The following is a 27,963-nucleotide window of genomic DNA, read 5'->3' as shown; positions in this document are numbered from 1 at the left end:
GTCTTTCTCCTGCCTTAGCCTCCTGAGTAGCTGGGACTACAGGCGCCCGCCACCACACTCGGCTAATTTTTTGTATTTCTAGTAGAGACGGGGTTTCACCCTGTTAGCCAGGATGGTCTCAATCTCCTGACCTCGCGATCTGCCCACCTCGGCCTCCCAAAGTGTTGGGATTACAGGCGTGAGTCACCGCGCCCGGCCTTAATTTCAATTTTTCAAGTAAGCTTAGGAAGAACAAACAAAAGGCCTATTTTTCCGGTAGAGAGCAGTTTGGGTCAGGTTGTAAAATACAGATGTTAATGACTGGGAAGTAGGCAGCGGAAGTCAAGCTCCAAACAGACGATACCAGGAAACGGGCTCATAATATTCCTTCAGTGTCTCTGTAAGAATCCTGGGCTAGGTGTACTCAATGTTGCAAGCCTCCTTACCCATATGGTCATTAGGCGGAAATCCCCCAGGTGGCAGTCACTAGCAGGTCAAATGCTTAAATATAATGCCCTTTGGAATCAGAAGGACCAAGGTTAGTATCTCCACACTAACACTTAACTAGCTCAGTGAGACTGGGCATTAGCCACTTGACTTTTTCATCTGTAAAGCGGAAAAATGCCTACCTCTCAAAATGTTAGTGCAGAACAACTTACATAATGTAGGTAATGAACTTAGTACAGTGTCTGTCCCCCTGAAAATTACAATAATATAAAACGCATTTGTATATGTAATTGAGAAGTAGATATTTGTTTGCTCTATTGGTTTAAAGGCTTTAAGCATATAAAACTCCTTTGTCAGCTAGAATGTCAACTTTTTAAAACGTAAATGAGTGCAAATGTTTAACACGAGTTCCAAATGTGGAAAGGACATTCCGTATTTGCGGTTAATTCTAAAATTAAGCTACCTTTAGAATGATATTTCTGTAAGATCCAGAAATAACCAGGCGGCCTAGCCCCTAGATTCCAGCAACTGACATAAAACTAGGTGGAGGTTTCCCATTCTTCCCTGCCTTCTTACTCCAGCCGGCTTCTGTATCCACTCTACATTGAATAGGGGATGTTTTGTGTAGAGATGGGCCTTCTCTCTTCCAGTCCAGCTCTGAAGTAACCGCCCCTTACCCAAGCTTTCTTTAAACTGTCATAACGCCATCAGAAGAATGTAGTAGGTGTGCCTCACGTATCCTCAAACAATTCCTGCAGCTTCCAGAATCCTTGTAATAGCCCACTGGACCACCTGCGGCAACTCCACCCACTTCCATGCATCTGCTCTTCTTTCTAACCCCAGTACACAATCCTGCAGCCCCGCCCCCGAAGCTGACCAATCAGAGAGAGCAAAGTGAGCCGGATGGGGCGGGTCCAGTTTGGCGCTGACGACAAATCACCTGCCTTAGACCTCAGGGGCGGAAGCGGAAAAGAGCTGAAAGTCCTGGTTTGGCCTTGGGTTCCGCCGTAGGGGATGTCCCGTGCGAGTGAGTGAGATCCTGGGGCCTTACCTACTAGTGGAATCGGGTGAAGAGACGCCTGCCAGTGCGGGAGGTAGGAAGCTCGATTCCCCAAAGAAAAGAGCGAGTGGGCAGGCAGCTGCGAGACAGAACCGGAGTGTGCAGGGTCCCTAGAGGCCGGTTCCTGGTCGGTGCTGCTCTCCTGGAAGCCATGGTACAGGCAGAGCTCAGGGCGATCCCCAGGTGAGGGCAGCGGCTCTGCCTGGGATTCCACCGCAATAGAACCGGGTAGATGCGGGGTGGGGAAGAAAGAATGTTGCCTGCACTGCTCCCCAATAGCACCCTGAGCGGCTACATTTGCAGGAGCAGCAGCAGCAGAAGACACAGCGCCGGTCCAGGAGGCGGCTTGAGCTGTTCGTAAAGTCGCCCGACAGCTTTTTCTCCGTAGTATGCGAGTTGACAAAAAGCCAGAGAACAGGGCTCCCCATTACAATCTTTTCGAGCTCTTTTCCCTTGCTAACCGGATCTGATTGTGCGAAAACATGCCTTGCACTTGTACCTGGAGGAACTGGAGACAGTGGATTCGACCTTTAGCAGTGGTCATCTACCTGGTGTCCATAGTGGTTGCGGTTCCCCTATGCGTGTGGGAATTACAGAAACTGGAGGTAAGAGGGTTCTGCACCATCAGCCTCTACACTTTCTTCTACCCATCTGTAGTTGGGAAGGAGACACCCTTCCCCCATTTCTGCCCTAACAATCCTGAAAACCATCTAATGTAAACGAGCCCACTCTTAGGATATAAACCTCTCTAATTTCTTGTTCACGGTTCTTCAAGTCATGCTACAGGTGGAGGTGAGACCGGGTCGAGAAAATAGAATATATTAATATAGCTGCTTAGAAGGGCACTGTTTTGCAAGTATTCATCAGTTCCCTGAAAATAAGGTAATTTTATTCCTAAAATCTGATCTGTTCAGATATTGGACTAAACTAGGTCAAATAAACTACCTTGAAAACCATGTATTGAATTTTATTAGTTTTTTACTAGCTTCCTGAATCAAAGGATTCTCGTTGTTTTAACTTTGGTGTTCGTTTTTACTGTGGAAATTAGCTCTTACCCAACAAAGGTTTTGCAAAAACCCCCTTATATATATTTTTTGATGTCATATGCTTATTGTGACATCAGTAATGTACTACAAGCTGGAAAACCCCAAGGTAAATAACTCAGATATAAATATTATATAATGAACTTTAAATTCGGGGTTAATAAAACCCACCAAGTACTTTTACAAAGGACACCTATTACAAGAACTATAACAAGACCATGACTATTTTAGGCCCTTCTTCATTGTGGAAATGATTTTTACATAAACTGTATTTAATATACATTTGTGTTCTCTATTTAGACTAAATTATTTTCTGATGACTTTCCCATACTAGCATAGTCCATGTAGTTGTTCGTTTGTTTGTTTGTTTTTGAGACGGAGTTTTGCTCCTGTTGCCCAGGCTGGAATGCAGTGGTGAGATCTCGGCTCACCGCAACCTCCGCCTCCCGGGTTCAAGCGATTCTTCTGCCTCAACCTTCATAGCAGCTAGGATTACAGGCATGTGCCATCACACCCCGCTACTTTTGTATTTTTAGTAGTGACGGGGTTTCTCCATGTTGGTCGGGCTCGTCTCAAACTTCTGACCTCAGCTGATCCGTCCTCCTCGGCCTCCCAGAGTGCTGGGATTACAGGCATGAGCCACCGCGCCCAGTCCCATATAGTTATTTTTTATTGTTGTTTATTTTTATTTTCTTTGAGACAGAGTCTAGCTCTGTTGCTCTGGCTGGAGTGCAGTGGCGCAATCTCTGCTCACTGCAACCTCCACCTCCTCTATTCGAGCAGTTCTCCTGCCTCAGCCTCCCAAGTAGCTGGGATTACAGGTGTCCACCACCACACCCAACTAATTTTTGTATTTTTAGTACAGACGGGGTTTCACCGTGTTGGCCAGGCCGGTCTCGACTCCTGACCTTATGATCCACCCGCCTTGGCTTCCTAAAGTGCTGGGATTACAAGCATGAGCCACTGTGCCTGACCCATATAGTTATTTTTAATGGCCATGTAATATTCTGCTACATTAAATATTTCCCATTTGTTAGATATTTAGGTTATTTCCACAATTTGTCTACAAAAACTTAGGTATAAGCATCTTAATACATTGGGTTTTTCTTACTTTGAAATATTTCCTTGGAGGATGGTATAGGAACTACTTTAAAAGTTAATAATATGCATAATATCAGTCCAGTTTAAGACTTCTCTTAGTTGCTAGTTTCAACTGTGGTTTTTAGGTGCCACTAGGGTTTTTTTTGTTTTTGTTTTTGTTTTTTTGAGACGGAGTCTGGCTCTGTCGCCCAGGCTGGAGTGCAGTGGTGAGATCTCAGCTCACTGCAAGCTCCGCCTCCCGGGTTCACGCCATTCTCCTGCTTCAGTCTCCTGAGTAGCTGGGACTACAGGCGCATGCCACCACGCCCAGCTAATTTTTTGTCTTTTTAGTAGAAACGAGGTTTCACCGTGTTAGCCAGGATGGTCTTGATCTCCTGACCTCGTGATCTGCCCACCTGGGCCTCCCAAAGTGCTGGGATTACAGGCATGAGCCACCTCTCCTGGCCAGGTGCCACTAGCTTTTTAAGAAAAATTGGAATCTGCAATCTGTACTGCTAACATCCTAAGCCAAATTCTCAACATGTCTTGCTTGGTCTCTTCTCAACACACCAGCCAGAGTAACCAGTTAAAACATGGCACATTATGTGTGTCCTCTTAAATCGCTTCTAGTCCTAGAGTAAAGGCCAATATTCCTCACTATGGCCATCGGGGTCCAACATGATCTGACACTGCTCCCACCTGATCCCCCTCTGACTTTTTCTCCTCAAGTCCTAGGCTTCCACTGCTCGACTTTGCTCAAAAATCCCAGGCATTGGCCGGGCAGGATGGCTCACGTCTGTAATCCCAGCACTTAGGGAGGCCGAGGCGGGTAGATCACGAGGTCAGGAGATCGAGACCATCCTGGCTAACATGATGAAAACCCGTCTCTACTAAAAAAAAAAAAAAATTACCCGGGCGTGGTGGCAGGCGCTTGTAGTCCCAGCTACTCGGGAGGCTGAGGCAGGAGAATGGCGTGAACCCGGGAGGCAGAGCTTGCAGTGAGCCGAGATTGTGCCACTGCACCTCCAGCCTGGGCGGCAGAGCGAGACTCTGTCTCGCTCTAAAAAAAAAAAAAAAAAAAAAAAATCCCAGGCATGCTCCCTCCTTGAAGCTTTGCACAAAGTTTCCCCTTCTCAGAATGTCCTTTCCCTAGATATTCTTCTCATTCCTTTATGTTCTTCAGGTCATTACTCAGATGTCACTTGACTACTCTATTTAACATTGTCAACTTCCCCTCTCCAACTTTTCATACTCCTTTCTCTGCTTTATTTTTTCTTTTCCATAGGACTTACCACCATCTACCACAATACATATTTTACTTCGTTTTTTTTCCCCTTCCTTCTGCCCAAATGAGTGAGTCCCAATGATGAATCAGGCTTTGTATACTATATGAGAGAACACTTACCTCCATAGAACTTAGTGGTGGAGACAAAAGGAACCAAAAAAAAAAAAAATCAATAAAATTGTATAAAATGCTGTGGAGAAAACCAGAAAAGATCTGAGAAGTTACCATGCAGGGCAGTCTAATTGCATAACTTCAAAAGACCACTCTACCAGCTATGGAAAATAAAGCAGAAGTGAAGGGAATTTAGAAAGCTCTTTACGGTAGTGAGAGGTGGTAGGTGCCTGGGCTATGATGGTTTCTGGCCCCGGTAAGGATAGCAGGAATGGAAATGGAAAACTGAATTGTAAGTATTCTTAGAAGTGAGCAAACAAGACTTGGCGGGAGATTGGATTCCAGAGGAGAAGCAATGAGAGAAAGGAAGAAATCAAAGATAATTCTGAAGTTTTTTATTTGAACAACTGTGTAAATGGTGGTACTAGTTACTGAGATAGAAAATTGAGGGTTAGGAACAGGTTTGAGAGAAATTGAGTTCTGTTATGGACATTTAGTTTAATAAGAGACATTCAGTAGGCATGTTAGATATGCTGTTGGATATGCACATCTAATGTTCAGAAAGATTTGAACTGCAGATACAAATGTGGCAGTTTATCTTGGTCTGCCCAGACTGCTGTAAGAAAATACCATAGCCTGAGTGGCTTAAACTACAGAAATTTATTTTCTCACAGTTCTGGAAGCTCATCCCATGCCCATGGTGGAGCATATACTCATTTATTAGAATGGTAGGATGACCATCTGCCCTGTTTAAACTATTTTTCCCACTCTCTTGACTGACCATGTATACCTGAAGTGAATGTGCACGTGATGGCGTGCTGCTCTAGTCTTTTTACCTCAGCACACTTTTGTTTTTTTTTTTTTTTTTTACCTCAGCACATTTACCTCATGCCCTTGGGTCAGTTCTACTCTCTCCCCTCAGGAAGATCAGGCCCAGAAAGCAATCTCTCCTATTCATCTCCACTCTCTGTTTTGAAGCATTTTGCTGAGGGAGAGTTAACTTATTCTTGGATGCTTGTCTTTAAGGGTTTTTTCTTTCCTTTCTTCTTTCCTCAAGTTACCATAGAAAAAAATCTGTTTATCTCCTCCTCATTTCGTGAGCCAAAAAACTCAACTCATGGCTGATAAGATTAAGAATAATATTACTGGTATCTATATCAGTGTGTCTCAAATTTGAATAAATTATTTAGAGGTAAACATAAAATTAAAGAATTATATTGATAATTTCTGCAGATACCTAGTGTTGAGTTATTCTATTATAATGTTACTTAAATATATACACACATAAAACAGGTTAAATTTCTTATGCATATAACTTTTATATAGCTCAAAAATCAAAACAACTGTAAAACCAATAATTAAAGTTAATGACATTAAGGTGGAGAGATGATGTTTTTCTTAAACTAAATTACCACTTGCAATGTAAAAATGATACTACAGGATTTTAAAATTTGGCCTGCAATGACCAAGTCTCTAGTCACTTGTTTTATGATTGTTTAAAAACAAAAACAACTTTCTTTATAGCACACGGAGGACACTTGACCTTCATTAGTCACAAGCACATCATTTTTCTCTTAAGTGTACCACGAAGTTCTAGTTTTTGGAACTAAAGCAATCAAAAACAGCAATTACTTGGCATTACTTTTTTTTTTCTTTTTTTTTTTTTGAGTCAGGGTCTCGCTCTGTCACCCAGGCTGGAGTGCAGTGGCATGATCATGGCTCACTGCAGCTTTCACCTTCTGGGCTCAGGTGATCCTCTGGCACCCAGCTAATTTTTTGTATTTTTTGTAGAGATGGAGCTTTGCCATGTTGCCCACGCTGGTCTCATACTCCTGGGCCCAACCATCTGCCCGCCTCAGCCTCACAAAGTGTTGGGATTACAGGCATGAGCCACCACGCCTGGCCGCAGTACCATTCTTAATGATCACTTTATAATAAAGAAGATCTGGAATATGCTTATCCTCTTATTATTTTATTAAATTGTCACTGAAATTTCACTTTCTTTGGTTTTAGTAACCTGTTGTCCACAATGGTCTGAAAATATTAAATGGAAAATTTCAGAAATAAGTAATTTATAAGTTTTAAATAACTTATTACAATACATAATTGTTCTATTATTGTTAACCGCTTACTGTGTGTCCAATTTATGAATTAAACTTTATCGTAAGTATATATGTATAGGAAAAAACATAGTATATGCATGTAGGATTTGGGACTATCTACAGTTTTAGGCATTCACTAGGGGTCTGGGAACCTATCCCCCACATATAAGTGGGGACTACTGTATTCAATTTTAAATGAAATGGATAAAAGCAAAAAGCCCTGTAATATGAGTGCTCACATTCCTTTTAGAGTCTTCACCTCCATATATTTGCTTTTCATTTACTGCTTTGATTAACGCCCCCACAATTAGTAAGACTTTGTATTGGCTTTTGGTTTGTTTTTGTTTTTGAGACAGGGTCTCTGTTGCCCAGGGTGGAGTACAGTGGCACAATCATGGCTCACTGTAGCCTTGACCTCCTGGGCCCAAGCAGATCTCCCACCTCAGCCTTCCTAGTAGGTAGGACTACAGGCACATGCTTCCACGCCTCGCTAATTTATTTTTTGTAGAGATGGCATCTCGCCATGTTGCTCAGGCTGGTCTAGAACCCCTGGGCTCAAGCAATCATGAGCCACCTCACTCAGCCCTTTTCAAGCTTTCTATACATTTTAATGTAGAAATTTATTGTTGTAAAAATGCATTTGTTCTCCATACTTTTGTTTTCTACCTCTTTTATCTTTGGCCCCGGGTAGAGGAAGAAAAAGTCTTGTTCAAACAGTGAAACTGGGCCGGGCATGGTGGCTCATGCCTGTAATCCCAGCACTTCAGGAAGCTGAGGCAGACGGATCACTTGATGTCAGGAGTTCCAGACCAGGCTGGTCAACAGGGCGAAACACCGTCTCTACTAAAAATACAAAAAAATTAGCTGGGTGTGTAATCCCAGCTATTCGGGAGGCTGAGGCAGGAGAATCACTTGAACCCCAGAGGCAGAGGTTGCAGTGAGCCAAGATCGCATCACTGTACTCCAGCCTGGGCAACAGAGCAAAACTATCTCAAAAAAAGAAAAAAGAAAAGAAACAGTGATACTTAAGGTTGCGGACCTCAGTTCTATTTTAATTGTAAACTGCTCAACCCTTCAAGCGTCAGAAAATGCAAATACCCATACCATACAAAAAAAAAAAAAAAAGGGATTCATGCTAAAGAGTCGCTAGAATTTTCAATTTTAAAATTTTTTTAATTTTTTTTTGTAGATCTCACTTTGTAGGCCCAGACTGGTTTCAAACTCCTGGCCTCAAGCGATACCCCCACCTTGGCCTCCCCAAGTGCTAGGATTATAGGCACAAGGCACTGAGCCCGGCCAAGCTCTTTCGTTTTAATATAAGAATTTATACTAACATGTTATTTTGTTTCTTAAGGTTGGAATACACACCAAGGCTTGGTTTATTGCTGGAATCTTTTTGCTGTTGACTATACCTATATCACTGTGGGTGATATTGCAACACTTAGTGCATTATACACAACCTGAACTGCAAAAACCAATAATAAGGTACGTCTTAATATATTTTGATTCCACCAGTGTTGTGTTGGCTTATTTTATAAATATGACATAAAACGTTTTAAATTTATGTTTTCCTTTTCCAATAGGATTCTTTGGATGGTACCCATTTACAGTTTAGATAGTGTAAGTATGTTTCATTTTTATCTCATTAACTAAGAACTTGTTTGATGATACTAACTATAATTACAGAATGCTTAATGAAAGTTATGTTATTGACAATAAGGTGTCAGATTAATAAGAAAAGTAAAAAGATTCACTTGTTTCTAATGTTGATAGAGAATATAAAGTATGATAATTAAAAATGTAAAATGTGATATTATAAATGTTTAAAAATCTATAGCTGTTTGCTTTCTTTTAAACTTTCAGATTGGTAAAGAATGTAATATTTTAAATTATATTACCACTCTTTTTATTTATTAAGTCTTTTATTTGAACCAAAAATTTAAAAACCTTCCCCAATAGATACACATGAAATTGTTGTAGATGACTGCTTCTAATTTGAGTAAATATAAAGGAAATATCTTTAGTAGCATTATCTATGATCATATTAAGAAAAACTTCAGATTTAAGAACTTAAGTACTTACTTTAGCTTCTCTCTTTATTCATTATTTACCCCTCAAACACTTACTTTTTACCAATATCTAAGATGTTTATTGCTTTTAAAAATTCATTTCACAGATTGATAGCCCTCATAATGATAAATTTTAGAGAGTCGTATGTAAGTATATGACAAGACATCTCAAGCATAAAAATTAGCTTATTGTGAGTACCATGAATGGAGTGGCGATTCATTTTATCTTAGCTGCAACTATCTTTTAACATCTGTGCTTTTTCATAGTGGATAGCTTTGAAATATCCCAGCATTGCAATATATGTGGATACCTGCAGAGAATGCTATGAAGCTTATGTAATTTACAACTTTATGGGATTCCTTACCAATTATCTAACTAACCGGTATCCAAATCTGGTATTAATCCTTGAAGCCAAAGATCAGCAGAAACATTTTCCTCCTTTATGTTGCTGTCCACCATGGGCTATGGGAGAGTAAGTATGTTTGGTTTAATTCTTTTATGTTTTGGTTTTTTGTTTAAGCAGAGTTTTTAAGTAGCAGTCAGCTCTTTACAAGGTAGTACATTAAGTATTAATAGCAGAACAATAAGTATAAGATAGAGTTCCTGATGCAGTTCCTAGTTGTTTGAAGGCTAACAAAACACAGTTTTGTAATCCCACATATATGTTAGTCTTTTTTACATTATTAATCCCAAATCCAAAAATTAAAGGATTGCAGGTAAAAACAGTAATCATTTAATCAATATGCTTTTGCAGTTGAGAACCAAGGTCTGCAGATCTTACATAAGAACACACAGCTAGTTAAAAGACAAAGACAAGACAATCTAGATTGTAGAACCGCATATGATATGAAGTAGGAGCAATAAGTAACAGTGTTTGGTAACATAATACATCAGCTTGCCTTATTATATGTTCATGTAGGACATTAAAATTTATGTCATTTCATTTTGAAAAATAAATTGAGGTTACAATTGCATTTATTATACAAATGAACCATTTGGTATTTTTCAGCAAGCAAACATTTGAAAACAGTGTTTTAGAAAGATTAATTTTGCAATATCATAAAGGATGAATTGGAGGGAAGAAGATTCCAGAGATGGGGAAATAGGAGTTTATAATAATCTATTTGTGAAATAAAACTGAAAAGGAGGGATGAGATTGGAATAAAAAAGAAAGGCAATAAGAGAATGCAACTGAAAAATCAATAGGACGTGTCCACTAATGCAACCACCCAAGGGGTTCACTTTGCCAGCCACCTAGACAGAACCAATTCATCAAGAGGGGAATTGCAAAAGATAAAGAGTAATTCAGACAGAGCCAGCTGTGCAGGAGACAGGAATTTTATTATTACTCAAATCAGTCTCCCCAGGCATTCGGGGAGCAGAGTTTTTAACGTTAATTTGCTGGGTAGGGGGAAGCCAGTGAACCACGAGTACTGATTGGTGAGAGGTGAAATCTTAGGGAGTCGAAGCTATCCACTTGTGCCGAGTCAGTTCCTGGGTGGGGGCCACAAGGTCAGATGAGCCAGTTTATTGATCTGGTGGTGCCAGCTGATCCAACAAATGCAGGGTCTGCAAAATATCTCAAGCACTGATCTCAGGAGCAGTTTAGGGAGGGCCAGAATCTTATAGCCTCCAGCTGCATGACTCCTAAACCATACTTTTTTTTTTTTCCTTGCCAAAGCATTTATTCTGGAGTTTCTCACCTTTTTTTTTTTTTTTAAATTATACTTTAAGTTCTAGGGTACATGTGCACAACGTGCAGGTTTGTTACATATGTATACATGTGCCATGTTGGTGTACTGCACCCATTAACTCATCATTTACATTAGGTATATCTCCTAATGCTATCCCTCCCCCCTCCCCACAATAGGCCCCGGTGTGTGATGTTCCCCTTCCTGTGTCCAAGTGATCTCATTGTTCAATTCCCACCTATGAGTGAGAACATGCGGTATTTGGTTTTCTGTTCCTGCGATAGTTTGCTGAGAATGATGGTTTCCAGTTGCATCCATGTCCCTACAAAGGACACAAACTCATCCTTTTTTATGGCTGCCTAGTGTTACATGATGTATATGTGCCACATTTGCTTAATCTAGTCTGTCACTGATGGACATTTGGGTTGATTCCAAGTCTTTGCTATTGTGAATACTGCTGCAATAAACATACGTGTGCATGTGTCTTTATAGCAGCATGATTTATAATCCTTTGGGTATATCCCCAGTAATGGGATGGCTGGGTCAAATGGTATTTCTAGTTCTAGATCCTTGAGGAATCGCCACACTGTTTTCCACAATGGTTGAACTAGTTTACAATCCCACCAACAGTGTAAAAGTGTTTCTATTTCTCCACATCCTCTCCAGCACCTGTTGTTTCCTGATTTTTTAATGATTGCCATTCTAACTGGTGTGAGATGGTATCTCATTGTGGTTTTGATTTGCATTTCTCTGATGGCAAGTGATCACGAGCATTTTTTCATGTGTCTGTTGGCTGTATGAATGTCTTCTTTTGAGAAGTGTCTGTTCATATCCTTTGCCCACTTTTTGATGAGGTTGTTTTTTCTTGTAAATTTATTTGAGTTCTTTATAGGTTCTGGATATTAGCCCTTTGTCAGATAAGTAGTTTGCAAAAATTTTCTCCCATTCTGTAGGTTGCCTGTTCACTCTGATGGTAGTTTCTTTTGCTGTGCAGAAGCTCTTTAGTTTACTTAGATCCCATTTATCAATTTTGGCTTTTGTTGCCGTTGCTTTTGGTGTTTTAGACATGAAGTCCTTGCCCATGCCTATGTCCTGAATGGTATTGCCTAGGTTTTCTTCTAGGGTTTTTATGGTTTTAGGTCTAACATTTAAGTCTCTAATACATCTTGAATTAATTTTTGTATAAGGAGTAAGGAAAGGATCCAGTTTCAGCTTTCTACTTATGGCTAGCCGATTTTCCCAGCACCATTTATTAAATAGGGAATCCTTTCCCCATTTCTTGTTTTTGTCAGGTTTGTCAAAGATCAGATGGCTGTAGATGTGTGGTATTATTTCTGAGGGCTCTGTTCTGTTCCATTGGTCTGTATCTCTGTTTTGGTACCAGTATCATGCTGTTTTGGCTAAACCATAATTTCTAATCTTGTGGCTAATGTTAGTCCTACAAAGGCAATCTAGTCCCCAGGCAAGAAGGAGGTTTGCTTTGGGGCAGGGCTGTTTCGATAGCTTTGGGAGAAACTATAAACTAAGTTTCTCAGCCTACTCCCAGGAATGAACAAGGATAGCTTGGAGGTTAGACACAAGATGGAGTCGGTTAAGTTAGATCTCTTTCACTGTCTCAGTCGTAATTTTGCAAAGGCAGTTTCACTAATAAATGAGGAATAAAGTGGAAGTTACAAGCCAAGGTAAATGGAGGTAGAGTGATCAGTGTAGACATACATCATAAGAATGGCTGCATTGCCCCCTATGCAGTACAGGACCATTTGTACGAAATCCTGACAAATTTTGTCTCTATTTACACCCTTGAAATGACAGGGAGCTACCTGGCTTTTTAAAATAATAAGCTACTAATGTGTTCATTTGACTATTGAACACCAAGTACATGCTAGTATAAAGAAATACCCTAGTGCACAGAACAGCCATAGACCTCATGGAACTTACAGTTTGGTTAGGAGAGTTAGGAATTAAATGAAGACACAAATACATAGTTACTTATTTCAGGAAATGCAATGAAGGAAGCACAGGAGACCATGAGAGAATAGTAATGTCAAATTAATGTAGATTGGTTATCGGGGAGACAGATTGTACTCAACTCTGAAGGCAACAAGGACAAATGGGCATTTATAACTAGAGCATGTTGAGGGTCAGTGAATGCAGAATTACAAAGAGGGGACATCAGGGCTAGGAGGATTCTCACTAAACTGACTGAACAGGATTCTTGCTAAAGGCAGGCCAAGGCCTTAGTCATCAAGGGTGGGGGCTGAGGAATTTGATCAGATGTCAGAGGTGATCAGATATCAAAGGGGGCTGGGGAATGATTTAGCAAGATTCTTTTAAACTGGTTGACACTCAGGACAAGGACAAGGCCCAAGGATGAAGCCAAGTTGAAAAGAGGTGTCAGAGGCTTGTCTAAAGTTTGGTAAATGGGAGTCTTTGTCAAATGAAAAACCATTTATAGGATGTTATGCAGAGAACTGGTATCTAAATTTCATTTTCAAAGATTACTGTGTTTTTTGTTTTTTGTTTTTGAGATGGTCTTGCTCTGTCACCTGGGCTAGAATACAGTGGCATGATATCTGCTCACTGCAACCTCCACCTCCCCAATTTCAAGCAATTCTCATGCCTCAGCCTCCCAAGTAGCTGGGACTACAGGCGTGTGCCACCACACCCAGCTAATTTTGTTATTCTTTTTTGTAGAGACAGAGTTTTGCCATGTTGGCCAGGCTGGTCTCAAGTGATCTGCCCGCCTCGGTCTCCCATAGTGCTGGGATTACAGGTGTGAGGATGGCTTGAGCCCAGGAGTTTGAGACTAGCCTGGGCAACATAGTGAGACCACAACTCTACAGAAAATTTAAAAATAGCTAGGTGTTGGGGCACACACCTGCAGTCCCAGCCACTCAGGAGGCTGAGGTGGGAGGATCACTTGAACCCAGGAGATCAGCAGTAGCCTGGGTAACATAGTGAGACCCCATGTCTACAGCAAGTAAATTAGCCAGGTGTGGTGGTATGCAGATATAGTTCCAGCTACTCAGGAGGCTGAGATAGGAGGATCACTTGAGTCCAGGAGGTCGAGGCTGCAGTGAGCCATGTTCACACCACTGCACTCCAGCCTGGGCAACAGAATAAGACCCTATATCTCAAAAAAAAAAAAAAAAGGTATTTAGATAATTTGTTTCCTGACATCCACATTCTCCTGCCACTGCTATTAAGGATGACTACGGTGAAATAATTAACTATAAATATGGTATCCTTCATCAAAGTTATTTCAATTTGGAGGCTTTGGGGAAAATCTGATGCTATTTAAATGAGTCGTTGAAATTCTAAGTTTTTTTTTCTTTTGCAGAGTATTGCTGTTTAGGTGCAAATTAGGTGTATTACAGTACACAGTTGTCAGACCTTTCACCACCATCGTTGCTTTGTAAGTACTTGGATTTTATATGAACTTTTTTTTAATCCTTGTGCTCTTATGTGGGAACAACTAAGTAGAAAACATAGTGTTAATGTGCTTATTTATAATGTAGGTGTAGTCTGTTGTAAAAAAAAAAAAAAAAACTATATAGAAACTCACTCTATTAAAATAAATAACATGACCATTTATAGGCAAAGAATCACCACAGGGGTCTTCTAAATATTTACCTCCTTTCTAGAGCTAGCTTGCTATAAAGCACTTTGAAGATTAAAAAAAAAAAAAAAAAAACACACTTTTTCAAATACATAGCTTTACAAAAACCCTACTGCATGAAGTTAAAGTATGCTACTTTAGGTTAATTACAGTTTTATTTTCTACATAGTTAATTTAGAACATATTAGAAGTACTCTAAGAAAGAAGTCATATTTTCTTTTAATACATTCTGTCAAGGCTTAGAATTGAGGTAAAATGGGGTATCATTAAGCTACCTGGCAAAACTATTCCCTAAAAATTCAAGAACATCGAAGACTTTAATGTCAATAGATTACATGTTTTATGTCTTAGTTGTTAGTAACATTTTGCATGCTCACAGAGGAAGACTGGAAAGAAATACCGGTGAAAGAATTCTTTATTCTGCCTTTGAGCTAGCAATTATTTAGCCATTTAATTATGAATGCATGCTTTATTTCCCTGCAGCTTAGTAAGTGGGCAAGACTATAACAGTAATGATAGTAGTACTTACTTGAGGGGATCTGGGTCTTTCATAAAATTTACCTCCAAGACAATTGAGGGGGAAAAAAATTAACAACTACAGTTATATACACCTGCATTATATTATGTTTAACAATCAAGCTTTCCCGAAGTTATTAGACTGCATAGTTGGTTTTTTTAAATTTAGTAATCTTTCTAGTTAAGTGTTACATGTCGTATTTGGGATTTCCTTCAAGTTGAAGGAATAATCATATAATAACATTTCTAGAAAAAAATGGGTTTCTTTCATTTTTTAATTTCCTCTAGATCCAAAGTCAAGTGGTTGTCAATGGATCTCTCAAATAAACTGACTTCTAAATTCTCTGTGTCCAAAGTCAAGTGATTATCAGTGGGATCTCAAATAAACTGACTTCTATAAGTATTGCTATTGCTGTATTTTAAAGTACAATTTTGATTTAGTTAATCATAGAGATATCTCATCTTTACTATTTTTAGAATCTGTGAGCTGCTTGGTATATATGATGAAGGGAACTTTAGCTTTTCAAACGCTTGGACTTATTTGGTTATAATAAACAACATGTCACAGTTGGTAAGTAAAATGTTTACTTTTCTTAAAATGTACTAAATTTGTATCTCTAAATTTCTTTAGATAAAGTTTCTTCTTTAGGATAAGGCTTGCTTCTTTTTAATCTTCCTATAAATTAAATCTGAAATTTAATTTATAGGAAGACTTGAAAAAAACTTTAATATACATCTTAATACATATATAAAAATATAATAATGTCTTTGTTAATTATTTGGCGACTTATACCCTCACATGTTGACAATGTTTGTTCATTTATTTCTGTTGCCCATTGCATAGCTGTATGAGTGTATCATAAATAAAAGCACAGTGCTACATAAAAAAAAATACACACACACATATACTGAACATATTCAGAAGAGAAAATATCAAATTGATATTTGACGGTACAGGGTTTGAATGAAAATGCGAGAATAAAATTGTCTGTTATCATATATATTTGGAGTTAAAGGAAAATTGAGAATGCCAAGTTTAGAAAAATGGATGATGTTCTAGAAACTAATGTTCCAAAGACCTATGATGTAATGTTCTATTCGATCTTAGGAGCTTAAAAAAATGTGCATTTTATTTAAATTCTTTGGCTAATGCTGTCAGCAAAATAATTTAGATGCAGTGGTATGCATGTTTGGTATTAGAGCTTTATAATAAAAATTAAATGTCCATGTAGCCAAAGCTTTCCCACATGTTTATCCTCTTTGGAACCAGTAATTCTGTTTTTAGGAATGTATTCTAAAGAAGTGTTCAAAAGTATGTTTGCCTAAAGTATCTTTGTATATAAAGCCTATCACTTGTAAATAACAAAAGGCTGAAAGCAATCCAAAACCCAATGATAGGGACTAGTTGAATGCACTGTGGTCTTTCCATTGGCCAAAATATTAGGCAGTTATTAAAAATAAGCCTGATGAAACATATAGAAGTTATGTATTTTAAGTGGAAAAAACATTAGGCAATAAAATTTTATAATTAGTTCATGATAGTTATTTAAAAACTGGCTTATGTGTACAAAGGATGATTGGAGACCATGAATCACTTTATTCTTTCTTTCTTTACTGGTTTCATATTCTAAAATACTTTACAGTAGCATTTTATATAATTTTAATAGGGAAAAGTGAACTTTCAGGAAAATTTATTGTTATTCAGCACTACACTAGGTTATTACAGATTTCTAAAAATAGTTAATAAGTCTTGTTCATTAAAAAAAAATAAATCTAGCTGAACTAATACACTGCCCTCAGGAAAAACTGTTCGATTTTTTATATTCAGATTTCATAGTCACAATTTTATTGAAATTGGACTTGTTTAATGGGTTACCTTAGTTACATAGGATAGACTAGGTAATAAGCTAAAGCCTCATAAAATGAGTGATCATTTATGTTTAAAAGCCATTACAGATGGATTTTTTTAATTTGGCTGAACAAGAGCCATTTCTTCCATTTATGTCAGTCATTTGTTTATTGTTCCCTTTATGGAACCCAGGAAGTGAACTCTTAAAAACATTTTTAGGGAAGATGTTGTATATAGTATATATTCATCTGTAGTAAACTATAAAAGCTTGTTAATCTAAAAATAGAATAATAAAGCCTAGAAAAGTTTGCCTGAAACATTACTCTGTACCAGGTCTCTGGTATATAACTTTAATATTTCTATTACCGTATACATTCTTATTGAACAAGTTTAAATGTTAATCTTGTTTCTAGTTTGCCATGTATTGTCTCCTGCTATTTTATAAAGTGCTAAAAGAAGAACTGAGCCCAATCCAACCTGTTGGCAAATTTCTTTGTGTAAAGCTGGTGGTTTTTGTTTCTTTTTGGTAAGTATTACTTTCTTTTAAATGTTCTCATTTTTTGAAAGGCAATAAAAACCGTTGATTAAGGAGGATTTTTAAACATAGTCTTAATGCGGATGATAGATTAAAATGTCTCTACTTATCTTTTAAAAAGTTAATCTTTTTAGCCCTTCTAGGATTTTCAAAAGAAATAATTAGATGGTCACTGTAACATTTATATGAAGAAAATAGTTTGAGACAACCTAAATATGTCAATACTGGAATAATTATTAAAATAAATCATGGCCCTGTCATATAGTAAAATACTATGGAGTTTGGAAGAAAGCATGATGTAGAATATTTAATTATATGAGAAAATAATCAGTAAATCCTTTTAAAACAGAAGGTAAAACTATACATAGTTCAATATAGTAAAGAGGGCCAGGCACAGGGCTCACGCCTGTAATCGTAGCACTTTGGGAGGCTGAGGCGGGTGGATCACCTGAGGTTGGGAGTTCCAGACTAGCCTGGCCAACATGGCTAGTCTCTACTAAAAATACAAAACTCAGCTGGGCATGGTAGCAGGCTCCTGTAATCCCAGCTACTTGGCAGGGAAGGCAGGAGAATCGCCTAAACCCAGAAGGCAGAGGTTGTGGTGAGCCAAAATCACGCCACTGCACTCCAGCCTGGGCGCCAGAGTGAAACTCCGTCTCAAAAAAAAAAAAGGAAAAAAATTTAGTACAGAGGTGGGTAATAGGGGTCCTAGAAAAAAATACACCAAATTTAACAAGCTAGAAATAATACAAAAGAGGAAAAAGAAAAATCCCTGAAATCCCACCACCCAGAAAAGAATGATTAACATTTTGGTAAACCTGTGTCACATATAAAACTCCAGAGAAAGTTTCATGCTATAAAAATTTGTGGAATTCGACAATGTGTTCAATATATTGTAGATATAGTTCTTTGTCAGTAAAAAGAAATACAATTTTGTTTGTTGGGGGGGTGTTTTTTGTGGGCCTTTTTTTTTTTTTTTTTTTTTTTTTGCTTAGTATTCTGTTATGTGAATATAACTTTTTACTAATCTCCTTTTGATATTTAGGTTGTTCCTAATTTTTTTTACCATTATAAGAAACACTGAAGTGAATATTCTTGTGTATACAACTATGAAAGCATGTCCACTTCATTATTTGCTGTTTAAATTTTACCTGGGGCCATTATCTCTAGATTGCTTGAAATGCTCAGCTTGACTCCCTATCTTGGGACAAAACTACTAGAAAAATGAATTTGTAAAGCAAATTAATATATTTAACATAGATAGAGTTTCTTCAGCAATATGCTGTAAAGGCAGAGGGTGGTGGTGGTCCACAGGTTACACTGGGTTTTTTTTTTAATGGCACATTTTTAAAACTACTGCTCATTTTATGCTTGATATAGATTTGGCGTTTACCTTTTCCTAACATATAGGCAAGCAGTAGTTATTGCTTTGTTGGTAAAAGTTGGCGTTATTTCTGAAAAGCATACATGGGAATGGCAAACTGTAGAAGCTGTGGCCACCGGACTCCAGGTAAGTAGGTGCCATCTCTGAATTCAATAGAACTTTACTATTTGTTAAGCATTTTTACATATCTCCACTAAATCTGACAACCCACAGGGTATGGGGGCTATTATCCTCACTTTACAGGTGAAAAAACAGGGGAACCCTAGAGAAATTGGCCATAATTACTAATTTGTAGCAGATACACGAATAAAACCTGGATTTCATTATTCCTAAGTCCAATTCTCTTTCTACATTTCTCCTTGTAGTCCTTGGGTGGTGAAATGCAATATACTTGATGTGACTGAGAATGAAATGTACTTTGCTAAGAAATACTTGAGGCTGACTGGATGCAGTGACTCATGCCTGTAATCCTAGCCCTTCGTAAGGCCAATGTTGGGGCATCACTTGAGTCCAGGCATTCGAGACCAGCCTGGGCAACAAAGCGAGACCTTATCTCTACAAAAAATTAAAAAATAAAATACTTAGCCAGGCCCGACAGTGCATGTCTATACTCCTAGCTACATGGGAGGCTGAAGTGGGAGGATTGCTTGAATGCAGGAATTCAAGGCTGCTACTTGAGGAAGTGCAAAATAGATTCACATTTTGGCATTTTGCCTTTTTTTGAAGAAGTCAAAAATAATTATTTGGAAAATGGAAAAATGAATATAATCTGAGAAGAAAAAACACAGCTGTTTAACTTACCACTTTTGAAAAGCAAGTAGAGAAAGATAGCACTCTACAAAACTAGATTTAAATCCAAAGGTGACTGTTATTTTATTGTTCTCATAGGATTTTATTATCTGTATTGAGATGTTCCTCGCTGCCATTGCTCATCATTACACATTCTCATATAAACCATATGTCCAAGAAGCAGAAGAAGGCTCATGCTTTGATTCCTTTCTTGCCATGTGGGATGTCTCAGATATTAGAGATGATATTTCTGAACAAGTAAGGCATGTTGGTAAGTACCAGCTATTTAATTCAACCAAATAGGTTAGGTAGGATATTGAATTTCTCCTGCTAGGGCAATTTATTATCTATTTGGAGATGAAAAAAGACTTCAAAGCAGTACCACAGTGCAGGCTCATCAAGTTTGGGGAGTGGGAGAGGGGGAAGTGGGGAGCTTATTTTTAGAATGTTAAGTTTATAATGGTAAAAATAACTTTTGACTAACAGAAAACTTTATATTAAAGGACGGACAGTCAGGGGACATCCCAGGAAAAAACTGTTTCCCGAGGATCAAGATCAAAATGAACATACAAGCTTATTATCATCATCATCACAAGATGCAATTTCCATTACTTCTTCTATGCCACCTTCACCCATGGGTCACTACCAAGGGTTTGGACACACTGTGACTCCCCAGACTACACCTACCACATCTAAGATATCTGATGAAATACTTAGTGATACTATAGGAGAAAAAAAAGAACCTTCAGATAAATCCATGGATTCCTGAACAGTATGGAAAAGCAAACTGTGCGACTACTATATTGTATCATTACCTGGAATCCCATGGATTTTGTGCTTGGGACAAACCATAAATGATGGAAACTGTCAACACAAAAATAGCTGCAAGCCAGGTACAACTACTGAATTTATATATGTAAGTTTTGTATATCAAAAATAATTGGTCTAAATTTCCTAGACTTAGACTTGATTTCTTAACATTAGAGTATCACATACTCAAATGGTAGACAATGACCCCAACTAAATTTTCCTGATGTTACACTGCTTTATCAAGAGGATGGACTTTTTTTTTTGGAGACGGAATCTTGCTCTGTCACCTAGGCTGGAGTGCAGTGGCGCAATCTCGGCTCACTGCAAGCTCTGCCTCCCGGGTAAACGCCATTCTCCTGTCTCAGCCTCCCGAGTAGCTGGGACTACAGGCACCCGCCACCATGCCCGGCTTTTTTTTTTTTTTTTTTTAAGTAGAGTCAGGGTTTCACCGTGTTAGCCAGGATGGTCTCGATCTCTTGACCTCGTGATCCACCCACCTCGGCCTCCCAAAGTGCTGGGATTACAGGTATGGGCCACTGCGCCCGGTTGAGAATGGACATTTTTTTAAAAAAAGAGTACTTCCTACCACTGCTGCATGAGTATAATGCTCCGGAATTATCAGAAAGCATAATGCAGAAATACGAATTAGTGGAACTTAATCATGTGCCATATAAGCTTACCTAACAAGCAGTTATATCTCTTATTTCTCAACTGAATGTCTTTCAATAAATAAGAATTTATCATTTATTTTCTGCAACTTTTTTTATGTCTCATTCTTTAAACATTAAAAAACCTTAATATTTTAACAATTTTTGATTAGAGGCACAGTGAAAAAGAAGTCAAAAAATGTACTACTTTTCGTCAATGCTATTAAAGGTGGCAGCAAATGTAAATCTTGGCTGAATGGTCTTAATTACTCATTAAACCACAGTCAGAAGATATATAGGTGCTATTTGGGAAAACTTTATTACCTATGATGGGGTTTCTCTAATTGCTAATCACAACCCCACTGGGTCATGTTTGACATTTTATAATGAAAATAAAATAGAAAGTGCCATAGTATGTTACAGAAAGCAAAGATGAGTATTGTTTCTCAAAGCCTTTGCTTTATGTATTTATACACATACTCATTCATATATACATATATAGAGACAGATATAGTGGTTCACAGTAATTATACAAAGTCTTTATTCTGTCCACTGTTATAAACATTTCTATTAAAACTAAAACTGGGCTATATGTAAAAACCCCAAAGATACACACAAAAAAATCTGTTAGAACTCAAGTGAATTCAGTAAAGTTGCAGAATACAAAATCAACATACAAAAAGCATTAGCATTTTTATACATAAATAATGATCTAACTGAAAAATCAAGATGCCATTTATGATAGCATTAAAAAAATACTTAGGAATAAATTTAACACCAAGGCAGTAAAAGACTTGTACACTGAAAACTATGAAACACTGATGAAAGACAGACACAAATAAATGGAAAGATATCTTGTGCTCATGGATCAGAATAATATTGTTAAAATGGTCACACTACCCAAAGCAATTCAGAATCAACGCAATCCTATCAAAATTCCAATGGCATTATTTACACAAATAGAAAAAAAATCCTAAAATTCATATGTAACCATAAAAGACCCTGAATAGGCAAAACAACACTGAGGAAAAAAAGTTGGAGACATCACATTTCCTAATTATAAATTATATTACAAAGCTATAGTAATCAAGACAGTATGGTACTGGCATAAAAATACATACATAGAACAGTGGGACAGAAGAAAGAATCCAGAAATAAATCCAAACATATACAATCAACTAATTTTTGACAAAGACACCAAGAAGACACAGCAGGGAAAGAACAGTCTTCATTAAGTGGTGCTGGGAAACTGCATTTCCACAGGCAAAACAATGAAATCAGACCCTTATCTTAGACCTACACAACAATCAACTCAAGATGGATAAAAGACCTAAATGTAAGACCAGAAACAATAAAACTAGAAGAAAACATAGGAGAAAAGTTCCTGGACACTGACCCTTGGCAATGATTTTTTGGATACCACACCAAAAGCTCAGTCAACAGAAGCAAAAACAAACCTGACTACATCAAACCAAAAAGCTGCTGACAGTAAAAGAAACAGTCAACAAAATGAAACAATAGCCTACAGGTTGAGTAAAAAATATTTGTAAGCCATATATCTGAAAAAGGGTTCGTATCCAAAATGTATAAAGAATTCATACAACTCAATTTTAAAAATGGGCAAAAGACCTGAATAGACATTTCTCCGAAGAAGACACACAGATGGCCAACAGGTATATAAAAGGGTGCTCAACATAATTAATCATCAAGGAAATGCATATAAAAACCACTCTGAAGTACTACCTCTCACGGAAAATGGAATGGAAGTTTCTAAAGAAAAATAAAACTACCATATGATCCAGCAATCCCTCTTCTGGGCATATACTCAAAGCATATGAAATCACCACCTTGTAAATAGATCTGCAGTCCGTGTTCATTACAGCATTATTCGCAGTAGCCAACATATGGATACAACTCAAGTGTCTGTTGACAGATGAATAAAGAAACTGTATATATATGCATACACACAATGGAATATTATTCATCCCTAAAAAAAAAAAAAAAACAACGATATACTGCCATTTGCTACAACATGGATGGGCCTGAAAGACACTGTGCTAAATGAAATAAGCCAGACAGAAAAAAAGATACTGCATAATCTCACATATACGTAGAATCTAAAAAAAAAATTCAAATATATAAAGAACAAAACTGGTTATGGGGGGTAGGGAGAAATGAGGAAATGTAGGTCAAAGGATTCAAAGTAGCAGATATGTAGGATGAACAAGTCTAGAGATCTAATGTATAACATGAGAATTTTAGGTAACAAAATTGTACTGTATTTGGGATTCATGCTAAATGAGTAGCTTTCAGCTGCTCTTGTCAGAAACAAAAAATATATGGGTAACTGAGATGATGGATATGTTAATTTGCTTCACGTCGTATACCTTAAATGTATGCAATAAAATTTATTTTAAAAATAAAGCCGGGTAGTATAATTATAGAGGTACCAAGAATAGGTAGTCTGGAGCAAAGATCCGTCTTATTTGTGACTTACAAAGAGTATACAGCATATAGGAGGCATAATAATGATCCTCCTTTATTTCAAAAGTCTGTAAAAATTGGATCAATTAATCTACTTATTGTGCATCCAAATCAAAACTTGGAAAAATAGTTTAGGATTAACTCTTTCTTCAGTTAAACTTTGTTGTTACCAGCTTTTAAATGTTCTTTTGCCAAAGTAGACCAAGAAAAATGCTGCTTCCTGAAGATTTATTCCCTAACTCCTTAACTGTTGTAATTACATTTAGCTTATAGCTTAAATTCTTTTTCAAGCTTGCATTCTCAAAACAAAACGTGTTTCAGATGTACACTGAGTATTTAAAGGAAGCAAGATTGGAATTTACAGGTAACCATAACCCTCAGTCTTCAGTGGAAGCCTTTCAGTGTTTCTCAATTACAAGTTTGGATTTAAGAAAAAAGGCCAAGATGCCTACAAAAGTAAACTTTTGCTTTACTTATTGACACATGTCAATAACAATAAGACTTTTAAAATCCCTATTCCGTAATATCGAGCAAAAGAAGTTGCCTAATTCAAAAAACTAGTGATGTATCCTTTTCCAGAAAGCAAATCTGCAGTAGTATTTCTATAATAATGCTACTCTTTTATTTAGAATATTTTAAAATATGCTTTATTAATGTCAATGTTTAAAAATATTTGACAATTACAAGGAATTTTTATAGATCCCCACTAATTAAGATAAGAATTTTGTACTTGTTGATGCTCTATTTAAACAGTTTTCATTGGAAAACTGCTCTTCATTGCTTTACTGTGATGCTGACATTGCTTTTGTGGTGCTGAACACTGAGTACAAGTTCCTCTCCCATTTCAACCTGGATGGGATTATCTAAAACAACTGCAGCTTGTTTCCAGTGGGAGGCTTCACTTGAAGTATCCAACCTAATCTCTTCATCAAGGTACATATGATACCAAAATGGAATAGCAGTCACTCTTCCAGATTTACAAATGTGTACCTATGAAAATTAAAAAATTATGAAAATATCATCAGAGTACATAGAGTAGACTTAAGTCTTCTTTCTCTTTTTAGTTACTTTTAAATACAAGAATTTATTTTAAAATACATTTCACCAGCTAATTCGTATCAATATTAACCTATTCACTAATTTACTTAAATCCATTTTTGGATATTGTTCAGAAAATAAGATTTAAATCTTTAAAGTAGCTAAAACTATGTATAAAAGTATCACCCAATTTAAGATAATTATTCTAAACAATAACAAACGAAATCATTTTGCATGTTGTCCTTACCTTTACTTCTCTTTTAGAGGTGTTCAAATATGGAGTCATTAAATCTAGTCTTAAGAGTTCCACTGGCTTGCTTAAAGGTATACAGGGCAATGAGGATAGATCCAAAAATACACGTATAGGTACCTAGAGAAAGTATAAATTTTTCACTTTCACTTTTTGTGGTCAGGGCTCAAGTTTTTCACTTTTACATATTCCTTTTGTGGTCAGGGCTTGCTTTGTACTTGACTCAGTATGATAGAATACTTTTTACATTACCTCCTTTATATTCCCACATTAAGCTAAGGCTGGCTTTCATTAGAACTTTCATTGTTCCAGTACAAAAAGAATGAACAAACCAAGGTTTAGGCAGGTTAGATAATTTGCTCTGGTTTCCATTACCTGTAGATCTTTCATTTGGATGGGAGCAGATTAAATTTTTTAAGCTAAACAGCTCTGAAAATTTTTAACCCAAGGATTTGTTTATGAAACAATGGTACAACACTAATTGAATTGTTTCAGATACGATGCCAGAGTCAATCAAACAATAATTGATTTCATTTGGAAAATAAGTTTATTTCTGGAAGGCAGTGGTTCTCAATCTTGGCTGCAAACTAAAATCACTTGGGGAGCTTTTTAAAAGCCCAACTGTTCAGGCCACACCCCAAACCATCTGGAAATAGGATCCCCAGATGTTTCCAATGTACAAAGTTGAGAATCACTATTAAGTGGTCTATCAAGTTTAGTAGCAATTGAATGCTACTATTTAATACTAATAATTTTTAGCTTCATCCTCATTTGAAACAAAGGAAACTGTCATTTTCCTTGTATAAGGCGAAACAGGACACAGATACATTCGCCTCTCCCTGGGCATCCTTGAAAGCACCCAGCCTTTCTTCCCCATAAAAACTCTAAAAGTAACCCCACACCATTTCTAAGACTCCTTGTTATGCTCCTATTTTTACATCAAACCAGAAGAAGCCTTAGATTCTCATGTCACCTCTTATCACCTGCCTCCTAATCCCCACACTGCTGAACCCATACCTCATAGTTGGCCCCCACTTTTGTTTCTCACACTAACTGGTCCACTCCTTTTTTTTTTTTTTTTTTTTTTTTTTTTTTTTGAGACAGGGTCTCACTCTGTTCCCCAGGCTGGAGTGCAGTGGTGTGATCACAGCTCACTGCAACCTCCGCCTCCTGGGCTCAAGTGATCCTCCCATGTAGCTAGGACTACAGGTGCCTACCACCACACTTGGCTAATATTTGTATTTTTTGTAGAGATGGGTTTTTGCCATGCTGCCCAGGCTGTCTCGAACTCCTGGACTCAAGCAATCTGCCCTCCTTGGCCTCCCCAAGTGCTAGGATTATAGGCATGAGCTACCATGCCCGGCCCTCCTGTCATCTTTGCCAGTTCCTTCTATATAACCAACCAAACCAAGCTCATAACTTTATGAGTTCTCTAGAGTTCAGTTCCCAGCCCTCTTTATCAACATGCCCCCATGCTATTTCATCCAGTCTTATGGCCTTAAATACCAGCTACAGGCTAACTGCCAAATTTAAATCTTCAGCCCAGAGCTTTCTCTGAATTCTTACCCAATTGCTCAGTGACCACAGCAACATACAAAGCCTGATCCTATTTTCCCCATTATCAGTAAATGGGAACCATTCTTCCAGGTGCTTTCACCTAAGAAAAAAATGGAGTCCTCTTTCATAGCCCACATCCAACTTACCAAAAATTCTACCTTTATTTATAGCCCTATTCTCCAAATCTAAATGTACATGTAGTAGACATTCAGTAAACATTTGTTACTCTATCACCCAGGCTGGAGTGCAGTGTTGTGATTTCAGCTCACCACAACCTCCACCTCCCAGGCTCAAGCAATTCTTCTACCTCAGCCTCCCAAGTAGCTGGGACTACAGGCATGCACCACCAAGCCCAGATAATTTTTGTATTTTTTGTAGAGACAGGGTTTCCCCATGTTGCCCAGGCTCATCTCGAACTTGTGAGCTCAAGCAATCTGCCCCACCTTTGCCTCTCAAAGTGCCAGGACTACAGGTGTGAGCCACCATGCCCAGCCCATTTCTAAATCTTGACTCCTTATTTCCTAAACAGAGGCTAACCCCCTTTTGCTTGAGCTCTGTTTTCCTAGGCTCCTGCATTCCTGCTCTCTGCAGTCTGATTTCCTAGAATCTGAGCATTAGCTGCTGATACTTATCAGCTGCCAGCCTGAGGTCTCAATGTAAGGGTTCAAGTTTAGAACATAAATCTTTTTTGGACAAAGACCACTCTTTTTCGTAAGATTAAAACCTAGGACCCTTCTTCCATTTATGACAGTGATTCAGAGGAGTATCTATAAACTTTTTTTTTTTGAGATGCAGTCTCGCTCTGTCATCCAGACTGCAGTGCAGTGGCACGATCTTGGCTCACTGCAACTCCTGCCTCCTGAGTTCAAGCGATTCTCCTGCCTTAGTCTCCAGAGTAGCTAGGATTGCAGGCATGCACCACCATACATGGCTAATTTTTTTTGTATTTTTAGTAGAGGCGGGATTTCACCATGTTGGCCAGGCTGGTCTTGAACTCCTGACCTCAAGTGATCCACCCACCTCAGCCTCCCCAAAGTGCTGGGATTACAGGCATGAGCCACCACACCTGGCCAAATACCTATAAACTTTTATCAGCAGTCACGACAAAATTCCTTGGTTACTATAACGTCTAGGTTGATTTTTACCTATAATAAGTTCCTTTGTTGTACGAACTTACTATAGGTAAGAATCTAAGTGCTCTTAGTCACTGTGTTTAATCCAGCTAAACTTTAGTCACCGTGTTTAGCTAGATTAAACAGTGACTAAAGAGAGGGCGAAGGTAGACTGTTCAGCAGCATCCTGGTTGAACTTCTCCTCTAGACACTTACCTGAAACTGATTAATAAAAGGTGCTATATTTAATCCAAGAGTACGTTCTGTTCCTTGAACAGCATTCTCCTCTAGGAGTGTCTGTGATTCCACAAGCAACCCAAACATCAGCACATATTGAGGAAAGATCTTGCCTCCAGATTGTAGTAAACACCTAAGGAAAAAAGTACATATTTTAAAAAGCTTTTGCGGCTGGGCCACAGTGGCTCACACCTGTAATCCCAGCACTTTGGGAGGCCAAGGTGGGTGGATCACCTGAGCCCAAGAGTTCAAGACCAGCCTAGGCAAC

At 38.0% G+C, this 27,963-nt stretch overlaps 2 protein-coding genes across 6 annotated transcripts in view; one reads left to right on the top strand and one right to left on the bottom strand.

Annotated features, from left to right (window-relative positions):
• Window positions 1-1,412: 1,412 nt before the first annotated feature.
• TMEM184C (transmembrane protein 184C) lies at window positions 1,413-23,441 on the top strand. The gene is made up of 10 exons (XM_021938847.2): window positions 1,413-2,091; window positions 8,462-8,592; window positions 8,691-8,727; window positions 9,444-9,649; window positions 14,209-14,283; window positions 15,481-15,574; window positions 17,266-17,378; window positions 18,798-18,897; window positions 19,660-19,831; window positions 20,064-23,441. Exons 1-10 carry the CDS (start codon window positions 1,969-1,971, stop codon window positions 20,327-20,329), a joined length of 1,317 nt encoding a protein of 438 aa, XP_021794539.1. The 5' UTR covers window positions 1,413-1,968; the 3' UTR covers window positions 20,330-23,441.
• PRMT9 (protein arginine methyltransferase 9) overlaps window positions 21,318-27,963 on the bottom strand; it is a 49,375-nt gene continuing 42,729 nt past the window's right edge. For 2 of the 5 annotated variants that reach the window (XM_021938843.2, XM_003899250.5), the window contains 3 exons: window positions 27,675-27,828; window positions 24,787-24,909; window positions 21,318-24,491 (listed from right to left, as the gene is read on the bottom strand). In XM_021938843.2, the coding sequence (XP_021794535.1) occupies window positions 24,276-24,491; window positions 24,787-24,909; window positions 27,675-27,828 (493 nt within the window). In that variant the 3' untranslated portion in view covers window positions 21,318-24,275. The remainder of the gene's footprint in view (window positions 24,492-24,786; window positions 24,910-27,674; window positions 27,829-27,963) is intronic. The other 3 variants (XM_021938844.1, XM_021938845.1, XR_002522245.2) reach the window with 3 other exon arrangements.

This window comes from Papio anubis, chromosome 3, assembly GCF_008728515.1.
Source record: "Papio anubis isolate 15944 chromosome 3, Panubis1.0, whole genome shotgun sequence".
NCBI lineage: Eukaryota > Metazoa > Chordata > Mammalia > Primates > Cercopithecidae > Papio > Papio anubis.
The sequence above is the reverse complement of the archived record's forward strand: the minus strand, read 5'-3'. Positions and strand labels throughout refer to the sequence as shown.

Excerpts from the sequence above, each read along its gene's own strand:
- TMEM184C (XM_021938847.2), top strand. The coding sequence starts at position 1,969 with ATGCCTTGCACTTGTACCTGGAGGAACTGGAGACAGTGGATTCGACCT. Across the intron at positions 9,650-14,208 it reads CCACCATGGGCTATGGGAGA|AGTATTGCTGTTTAGGTGCA; the intron begins GTAAGTATGTTT and ends TTTCTTTTGCAG. Across the intron at positions 14,284-15,480 it reads TTCACCACCATCGTTGCTTT|AATCTGTGAGCTGCTTGGTA; the intron begins GTAAGTACTTGG and ends TACTATTTTTAG.